At 32.9% G+C, this 10,786-nt stretch overlaps 1 protein-coding gene across 1 annotated transcript in view; it reads right to left on the bottom strand.

Moving 5' to 3' along the window:
- LOC107015156 (vacuolar protein sorting-associated protein 29) overlaps positions 1–945 on the bottom strand; it is a 5,659-nt gene extending 4,714 nt beyond the window's left edge. The window contains exon 1 of the mRNA XM_015215339.1: positions 625–945. Within this exon, the coding sequence (XP_015070825.1) occupies positions 625–756 (132 nt within the window). The 5' untranslated portion in view covers positions 757–945. The remainder of the gene's footprint in view (positions 1–624) is intronic.
- Positions 946–10,786: the final 9,841 nt, after the last annotated feature.

Raw genomic sequence — 10,786 nt, 5'->3', positions numbered from 1 at the left:
AGATCAATTGGTAAGAGGCGATCTCCTTGGGAGGGATGTAAAGGAGCCATAGGTCACGGGTTCGATTCTCCCTTGAGGCTGCATGCCAATAAGAGGGGATTAAAAGAGCGAATGGCCGCCCATGGCAGAGACAATACCTGAGTATGTGGATCCCGAGGGGGTTGTCACAGTGAGTTAGGCCTAAGACCTAATTTCACACATATCCTCTCTAGACATACTTATCCTAATGCTTGCAATAATATCGGAAAAGAGTACCCAACATTAAACAACTGTTGCACTTAGTTTTATAAAATGTATATTGATGATACAAATCTGAAGCAAATTCAACAGTCTTCTCCAATGTCTGTCAACTTTCAATAGAGGGCAAAAAATGCAAACGAAGAAAATTCATCCTAGGGTTTTAGCTTCTTCAAAGGAAAATCTCACTCTATGGAACATAACTAATCTAGCATAGAAGCCGCTCAATCTCTCCATCAAAGTTTAATTAGCAGATTGGCAAACAAGCAATAACCCATCAAATTAGCATAAATCTCTAATTCATACTACCGATTAGTTTTAACGATCTAATCCGAAAAACTAATACAAATTTCGATTAATATAAAGCAAGAAAAAACGAACACTCACTTTGATGCATAGGTTACCAGTACAGATTACATGTTGGATCTTTCCAGGAACAAGCATAGACTTAAACTTTGCAGGAAGATCAGCCGCCCTATGCGGGATGTGAAGATCTCCCAAGGCTAAAACCAGCACCATCTCCCCTTACTAATCAACTCAACTCTATTCGAATTTCAAGCAACGATCCAGAATCTGGAACAACAAAATAGATCAAAATCAAGGAATTTGAAAATTTGCAATCAAATCGGTTTTGCCCATTAAACCCTCTCTCCCTCTTTGCTCTGTCGTTGAAAAAACTCCAGCACTGGTTTGATCGCTGAAAAACAGGGACGGTACGACGCCGTTGAACCGTTTTGGCATTTTTCAATTTGTTTTACAACTTTGCCCTTTTACTTCTCATGAATCTCACGTGACTTCGAAAAGTCTTTTTCTTTTTCCTTTTTTTCCCTTTAGATTTATAAATTAAAGGGAAAAGAGTCAGAAATACTATTCCATACCTTTATTCTTTTGGAAAAATTGTATATAATAGCAAACTAATAACTTAAAATAAATGGAATAGTTAGGGTTTGATTTAATTGTGCTTCATAGCAAACGTTAGCTAAAATTTGCCAGCGTCTCTCTCCCAGAAATCTCGCTCGCCACTCTCCATTCTCGCTCGCTTCTCTCGCTTTATACACAGAAGTGTATAATTCTGTTTCTGTTTTGTATAAAGAGAGAGAAAAGTGTATATACACATGCAAAAATATATATCTTCGTGTTATACACTTAATTATACATTTTACAAACATTTTACTTCAAATATTGCAGAGAAAAAGACCAACGAATTATACAATTGCAAATTATACAATTGCAGTTAAATACAATTTTCTCTAGCTTTATACAACAGAAGTGTATATATATTGTGTTTCTGTTTTTGTATAAAGCGAGAGAAAAACATATATCTTCTTGCTATACACTTATAATTATGCAATATACATACATTTTAATTCGATTCAACTGTATGCAAAGCAAATTTTGTAAAAATATTGCAACTAAATAGGCAGCAAATTATACAATTGTGCATTATACAATCACATTGAAATAGGATAGCGAATTATACAATTGCAGCGAAATAGGCCAGCGAATTATACAATTTAGGCCAGCGAATTATACAATTGTATATATATAGCAAATTATACAGTTTTATGTTTGCTATGGAGCGCAATTATGCAAATTTTGCTATAACATACAAATATGAATTTTTTGTTTGCTATATGTGAAAGTTACCCTATTCTTTTCAATTTACATTGTCCTCAAATTCGTATGAAAATTGAATCTTCCAATATATATATTTTAAAATGAAATGATAAACTTCAATATTAAAATGCTTTTTCGTAATTTATGTCAATATATTAAAAGAAGACGGCTAACCTAGTTCTTGAGGAAAATTTACATATATATATATGTTAGCGTTTGAGTATATATTTTTAAATATTTTTCGCAAGTCATTTTTCATGAAGTTTAACCATATGTTTAATCAAAGATTTTAGGAGAAATATTTTATTTAAAAAAAAATTATGATGTACGTTCATAAGTTTTAAAAATGACTTATAATACCCATAAATTCATACTATCATTTTATAATGAAAATGTTACGTGAAAACCATGACAACAAGCATAACTAATATGAATTTTTTTAAAAAATAAAAAAGAAGAGGAAAAAAATAAAAGGAAAATATCAATGATTTGTAAAAAAAAAGAAGTATATTACTACGTGGAATTAGAAATGATTCCAAAGAACAAACTTGGATAAAATTTGTATTAAATATGTATATAATGGTATAATTTTTGTACAAAAACTAGGAATGAAATCTAGTCCAAAATTATAAATGATATACAATAGTTTTATAAAATATAAAATTTGGGATAATTTTTGAAAAATTTCAAACACTAGAACAAATTCTAGTTTTTTAGAGCTTGGAATGTTTCCCAAGTAATAACAAAATATATGGCCAACACTAGTTCCCAATTTTTCCCAAATATATTTCTGACCAAAGAAATCCTTAGAATAGTTTATAATACATATTACACATATAATATAAATTTTATTGATGGATAATATATTTATCACACACTTTATAACACTTATAACACATTGTATCAATTTCTTACCAAACAAACATAATATATTTTAAAACACTAATAGTACATGCATAATTCACTTTTTACATAATGCATACTTATCATAGTGTTACTACAAAAGATATTAAATAAAATATATCACTAAGAACAATAACTACTTATTAAAAAATACTCACCCAAATAATTTTACCTTTTCTTAATGGGTTGAGGGTTAGGCCGAACACCCATTTCTCTCACCCAACCCGCCCCTTAATCCAATCAACTAAACTATGGCTTTACTCATTAAAGTACTAACTCGACCTCAACCTGGAAGGGCCACACTTCAATGGGCCAGATTGATTCGCGGTCTAGCCTTGTTCATACCTTTATATGGCAAAGATTGATATAACTCAGTTAAAATTAGGAGGGTAACATAATTTAAGCATAAAAACATTTAATATTATTCATTAATTTTATAAAGTGGACAAGTATTGTTGGACATCCCAAATAGTTTACTGGACAACTATTATTGAGCGGAGGGAGTATAAATAACAAAAAAAATCTTAGTTTCACCTACTTATCACCCTTGGAATTCAGGAATTTACTTTTATATTTAACTTCGTACGTTCAATTTTTATATTTTTATTTTATTTTTACATTTAAACTCGCTTCTTCAGCTTTTTTGTGTCCTCTCAGACTATTATGTTGCTTCGGTTGTGATTCTTTAGAACTATCTATAAAATCAAGACAGATTATACATATATCTTCTTTATCGTGACAAATTCTATTTCTAATTTATGTATAATTTTACCAACATTCACTATAATCTCTATCTATTAAGAAAATACTCTGCAAACCATGTAACAAATATAAATCACACTGTTTAAATTCTATGTAACAACTCGATTAAAATGACATCGAGAAGAGATCACAGATGGTCATCCTCCACCTTTTTAGGTGTTCATTTGACACCATTCATTAAATTAAATAACAATAATTAGCTAAGTGACTGAAGTGTCAGAAACTGGTAATACTCCATAAAGAAACTATCTTTTTATTAATTAAACTAATCAGATTTAATCATTTGATTAACCACTCAGATTAACATATCATAGATGAGGACAACCTTTTGGCAAGATTTCTAATTAAATTATTATTTAGTGATTGGCTTTTTGCATAACAACAAATATAGTGTACATAATTAGCTCTTTAAAGTCTAAAGCACTTGAAAAAACATGTTTTTAAGTGCCGTTAAAAACTTGAAAACCTTTATTTCTTCTTTTAAGGAGTATATATAAATGAACATTGTTTATTTATTTATTTAATACAACATTTTAGTATCTTGAAAGAATATATCTCTTGATTCCACTTAAAAATATGTACTATATACATTATTTTTTTGGAAGATATTATTTAATAGTGATCTAAAAAACATAAATGAATCTTGCCACTATATAGGCTGGTGAAGAAATTCAATGCATATAGCCGTACACTAGTAGTTTAGGAGATTAACCAGTTTCCCGTAGTGTAATCAATATTCTTTTTTAATGACAATTTAATTTTTTTTTAAAATTTTATGAGATAAATGAACTCTTTTATTGTTGCGATCTAGCGATTACTTGTTTTTCGCAAGAAATGTTAGGAAAACTGAAAAAGAATAGTTACCAAAGGTTTTATTCTTTTCACATATGCTATATAATTCCACTATGGAAATACTACAAAAGAGAAAAAATTAATTGTTTGGACAAACTTTAATATTGGGTTATTTAGAAAATAGATTTTTTCTTAAAAAGCAGTTTTGTTGAGAAACAGTTAAATATTTAATAAATAAATTTTAAAAACACTTTTAAGCAATAATTGAAGTTTCATCAAGTTTTTCTTTTTTACAAGTGCTTCTAAACAGAAAAATATTTTTCTTAAAGTTCTTTTTAAAAAAAAGACCTATAGAAAAAACCTATTTTATTTAGCTTTTAAAAAATAGTTCCTACTACTCTTCCCAAAACTTATTTTCTCCCAAAAATTTTACGAAACACCGCCAAATATACTAGTTAAAAATCCAATTCGATCAAAAAGTCGATTTCGTACACAAAGCTCAATTTTGATTTGATTTTATTTTTTTTCATTTGGTGTATGGTACTCATATTGAGTCTCAATTAAATTTGAATTCGCGCTGGAAAGAGAATAAAGCGCTATCTAACGAAGGTGACTCTGTATATAAGGAGACTCGAACCCGAGACTCCCTTTTGATTAAGAATAAATAAATATTTATCATTCTACGATAATAGTTTTGATCGATTTCGAAAACTTTCTACTGCACCGAGCCCTGTTGATAGAATTTCGATGTCTTAAATTAGTTATAATGGTAAGACGACACAATACTAGTAGTGGGTTGTGGCTAAGATCAAAATTTGTCCTTGTTGATGAGTTAGTTATTATTAGAGATATATATGATATAGAAAAAAGTGGGGAACAACTGTTAATTTCAGAGAAATGAGGACATTACCATGTTTGGTAAAATAACCCAAAAAATAGTAGTACAACTATTATTACAATTTATGCCCATATCTGTAAAATATAATGTCAGCTAACATGTGGAATCTGGACCCTATCATTTACTACTCATATCATAATGCAAAATTTTTCCTAAACTTTATAATACTACAAAATTCATTTGTATTCAACTATTATCATTCTTTCTAATTTAATATTTATGTCATATGAAACCAACTGATGTAGTTTGTTTCCATTTCAACACAAAAAGTTGTATTTTTCACTTCCCTTTTGTCAAGCTTAGTGTATTTTTTATTTTACTACGTAGAAGAAGAAACTATATGTCGCTTAACTTAAGCAAATTGAATTTGTATGTGGGGTTCTACCTCGGCCTCTCACTTTAGAAGCTATGATTGATCGAATGATAGGTGAACTGAAATTAAGATAGATTAAAATGACTTCAGTTAAAATGATTTGAGTTAATAGTTACTGTTGAAGCTCAAAGTCATGATAAACCACCATTAATGGTGGCTGCAACTGAACACAAAGCTGAAGATAGAGAGAACCATTTCTCAGATTGAAAGAGAAGAAAAAAGTGTTATGAACAACATGTAGTAGTCATATTTATACAATTGAAGATTGAAGAAAAAAATATCTAACACTAACAGAACTTTAACAGAAAATTAACTAACTAAACAAAGCTGTTAACTATAACGGAAAGCTAACTAACTATAACTAACTCCTTCATAATCTTATCAACTTCAACACCCCCCCTCAAGTTGGAGGTGTAGTAAACACAGCCAACTTGTCCATCATAGCAGAATGTTTGATTCCTGTGAGAGCCTTTGTGAGTATATCTGCCAATTGATCAACTGTGCTAATGTGATGTAATGAAATTAAACCTTCATGAAGTTTGGACCTCACAAAATGACAGTCAACTTCTATGTGTTTGGTTCGCTCGTGAAAAACTGGATTCTTGGCTATATGCAGTGCAGCCTGACTATCACAATATACTGGAAAAGGACCAGTAGGAGGAACAGTCAATTCAGTGAACAATCTATGCAACCAAACTAGTTCTCGAACCACCTTTCGCAATGATCTGTACTCAGCTTTTGCAGAGGATAATGAAATGGTCTCCTGCTTCTTAGATTTCCAGCTAATTGGACTATTCCCCAGTAGGACAATGTAACCACTAACAGATTTTCTAGAGTCAGGGCATGATGCCCAATCTGAGTCACAAAAAGCCTGAACCTCAAAATCAGCAGAAGATGACATAAAAATGCCAAGAGTAGGATCATTTTTGAAATATCTCAACATGTGAAATGCAGCTTGAAGATGAGGTTCTCTGGGATCTTGCATGTATTGACTTAAATGTTGAACTCCATAGGCAATATCATGTCTGGTGTGAGTGAGAAAATTCAGTTTCCCTACCAGCTTCCTATACAAGGTAGGATCACTTAATAACTTGCCCTCATGAGCTTTAAGTTTAGCATTAGGATCCAATGGTGAAGTCATGGAAGTTAGATTATCACAATGGAATTCCTTGAGAAGATCATGAACAAATTTCCTCTGGGATATGATAACTCCATCATCTTTATATAAAATTTCCAATCCCAAGAAATAATGCAGTCTACCAAGATCCTTGATCTTGAACTGATCATGAAGAAAATTTTTGAGACTAACAATTTCTTCAGAATCAGTTCCTTTGAGGATGATATCATCTACATAAACACCTAAAAACACAGTAGAAGAACCCCTTTTCCTATAGAACAATGAATAATCATATAAGGAGTGAGTATAGCCCCTTGAACTCAAAGCTGCAGTTAGCTTCTCATACCATTGTCTGCTCGCTTGTTTTAGACCATATAAGGACTTGTATAGTTTACACACTAGCCCTGTTTATGATACAGCAAGACCAGGAGGTACATCCATATAAACTTCCTCATTCAAATCTCCATGGAGGAAAGCATTATTGACATCAAGTTGGTAAATATTCCATTGTTTCTTTGTAGCTATGGCAATCAAGGCTCTAACAGTTGTCATCTTAACAACTGGGGAAAAGGTTTCTGTATAGTCTATGCCAAGATGTTGAGTGTACCCTTTAACCACTAGTCTTGCTTTGTATCTTTCCACACTTCCATCAGCCTTGTGTTTGATTTTATACACCCATCGACAACCAATAGCTTTCTTTCCATTAGGTAAAGGAGTAAGGGACCAAGTATTATTATCATGTAAAGCAGCAAATTCCTGAGTCATGGCTGTTTGCCATGCAGGATCAAGAGCAGCTTCTGCATAGCTAGATGGCTCACAGTCATGAGTAATATTTAAAGCAAAAACTTGACTTTTTGGATCCAATTCTGCAGAAGATATATGGTGTTTAGAAGAAAAACATGCAGTCAATGAGGTAGGAGTTAATGTGTGGTTTTCTGTAGGTTGTGAAATAGGTATAGAGTGAACATAATCTGACAGGTATGTGGGCAATTTGTGAGTTCTGTGAGACTTTCTGGTTGCTATATCAGGTTGACAAGGTGTTGTTGAAGTTGAGGGAACAGATTGTGGACTAGAAAAGTCAGGAGATGAAGGAGGATTTGTGTCATTTGACATCTCAGAATCACACTGTACATTAGAGTCAAAGGATGGATTAGAAGTAGTACAATCATATTGATCAGTAAAACAATGAGTAGGAGAAGAAAAAGGAAAGAAAGTAGGATCTTTATTCATTGCAAAAGGGAAAATGTTTTCATGAAAAATAACATCCCTGGAGACATACAATCTTTTAGTGGCTAGACTCATGACCTTGTATCCTTTTATATCAGATGGATATCCCACAAAGACATGTGGAGAAGTTCTAGGATCAAATTTTGATCTTTGAACTTTAGGGAAGGTTGGATAACACAAGCAGCCAAAACTTCTTAAATGTGAGTAAAAAGGTTTTAAGCCATGCAAAACTTCATATGGACATTTGTTGTTTAAAGGTGCAGATGGAAGTCTATTAATGATATAAGTAGCTGTCAAAATGCACTCTCCCCAGTACTTTGTAGGAAGTTTGGACTGGAAAAGAAGTGCACTGGCTGTTTCAAGAATATACTTATGTTTTCTTTCTACCACACCATTCTGTTCAGGTGTGCATGGACAGGATTTTTGGTGAACAATACCTTTGGATTGAAAGAATTGGATAGACTCAGCATTGGTAAATTCAAGTCCATTATCGGATCTGATCACCTTAATGGTAGTTTTGAACTGATTTTCAACTATATTAGTGAATGTTTTAATAACATGTAAGGCATTACTTTTATGACTCAACAGATGTGTCCAAGTAGACCTACTGAAATCATCTACCAAAGTAAGGAAAAATCTAAAATTGTCATGTGTGGGTGTTTGATATGGCCCCCATAAATCAACATGGACTAAGTAAAAAATGGCAGTGCTTCTACTAGTGTTCTGTGGAAAAGGTAGTCTTGTTTGTCTTGCCATTGGGCAGATTGGACAAATGAAAGGTTGTTTGTGTGAAAAATTCATAGGTATGGAGGATATATTCTTCATTTTAACAAAAGGAACATGACCAAGTCTATGATGCCACAACAAGTCTGCACTATCACCAGGGATGACAACATTGCTACCAACAAAAACAGTTTTCTTGTCATTAGATGAACTGTTCATTACAGAAACATTTTGATGAGGCAAACATGAATGAGAAATACATTGACTATGTAACCTATCAGTTTTATGAAGTGAAAGACATGTGGTAGATGAAATGAAATTCTTGCTCTTTTGTAAACAATCTGAGAAAAGAAGATACAAGCCATCATGAGCTTTACCAATTTCCAGAGGCCTCTTCAGTGAAGGGGCCTGCAACAGACAAGATGTGTTAGAGAAAGAAACAACACATTTAAGATGTAGAGTTAGAGAATTAATTGATATCAAGTTGTATTTGAAAGAAGGAATGAATAAGACATTGTACAATGTGATCTGTGAAGTTATTTGCACATTTCCAACTTCTGTGACCTTGACTTTATAGCCATTAGGTAATCTGACTAAAACAGGTTCAGGTAAAGGTAGAATGTTGGTGAGGTGAAGTTTGTTAAAGGTCATATGGTGTGATGCACCTGAATCTAAGATCCACAAGTCAGTTTTAGCCTTATAACATTCACATGATAGTTTGTCAAAAGCTATAGATGAAGTGCATGTAATGATACCTGCAAAATTCACAGCAGGATTTGTTGCTTGCATGTTACTTGAATTTTCTGCCTGAAATTGTTGAAGCAGGTAGGCAAGTTGTCCATACTGTTCCTTTGAGATGCCAATATCTTGACTGGTGGCTTGACCCCCAGAATTACAGCCTTGTTCCACATTAGAATCACATGACATTACAGAATTAGCTGCTACACCTTTTCCTTTGTTATTGTTTCTGTATGGCTGATTAGAACTAGGATTTTCATATTGTTGTTGTCTCTGAAATTGATTATAGCCTTGCTGTCCATTAGATTGAGGTCTTTGAGATCTATTATTGTTCTGTGGATATCCATGCAACTGATAACATTTTGCTTTAAAATGTCCTGGTCTCCTGCAGTGTTCACAATATGGTCACCCTCTATGATTTGAAGAAGTAGATGAATAATTCGTCTGGAAATTTTGGCCTTTTGGATTACCAGAAGTGCCTGAAGTACCTGAAGAAGTAGCAACAAGAGAACTAGTTTCAGCAAAGGATTGATTGTTTGTCTTAAACTCTCTTTGTTTCTCCTCTTGTATCAACAGGGCAAAAGCTTGTGCCACAGATGGCATTGGATTCATCATCAAAATGTTCCCTCTAATCGTTGTATAGACCTCATTAAGACCCATAAGAAACTGAATTAATCATCTATCCTGTTCAACCTTGTGCATCATATCCTTTGCTCCACAGCTACATGTACAATTGCAGTGAGTTTTGATGCATAAACCACTCAGTTCTTCCCAAAGTTTCTTCATCTTGGTGTAGTAAGCTGTGACATCCATAACCCCTTGAATGAGATCATTGATTTCTTTCTGAATTTGATATAACTTGGCACCATTGGTTTGATCATAACGATCCTCCAAATCAGTCCATAATTCCAAAGCACTATCAACATATGCTACACTATCAGCAATATCTCGACTTAATGAGTTTAAAATCCAAGATGTAACCATATTATCACACCTCTCCCATTGTTTGTAGTTTGGATTTGTAGGAAGTGGTTTCTTAGAATCTCCATTAATGAACCCCAATTTATTTTTAACTGATAAAGACCTGATCATGCCTCTTTTCCAGGTTCGATAACCAATTCCGTCGAAAACAACTGGTACAAGAGGTGCACCTGGATTGTCTGATGGATGTAGGTACAGCACACTTCCTATCTCAATTCCCTTAGTTACTTCTAGATTAGTCACTTCTACCATTGTAGTGCAACAAAATCAATTAACAAAAGAAGGGATGAAAATGTGTAAGAAGGCAATAGAGAACAGCTGAAATCAGAAAGAAAACAGGTAAACTTGATAGATTCAATCTTCACAAGAAGAACAGAGATGAAAAACAAACAGAGAGATTCGAGATCTTCACAAGTCG

The sequence above is a fragment of the Solanum pennellii genome, chromosome 3 (assembly GCF_001406875.1).
Source record: "Solanum pennellii chromosome 3, SPENNV200".
In the NCBI taxonomy this organism is placed as follows: domain Eukaryota; kingdom Viridiplantae; phylum Streptophyta; class Magnoliopsida; order Solanales; family Solanaceae; genus Solanum; species Solanum pennellii.
Note: the sequence above shows the minus strand (reverse complement) of the source record. Positions and strands in the feature narration are given on the sequence as shown.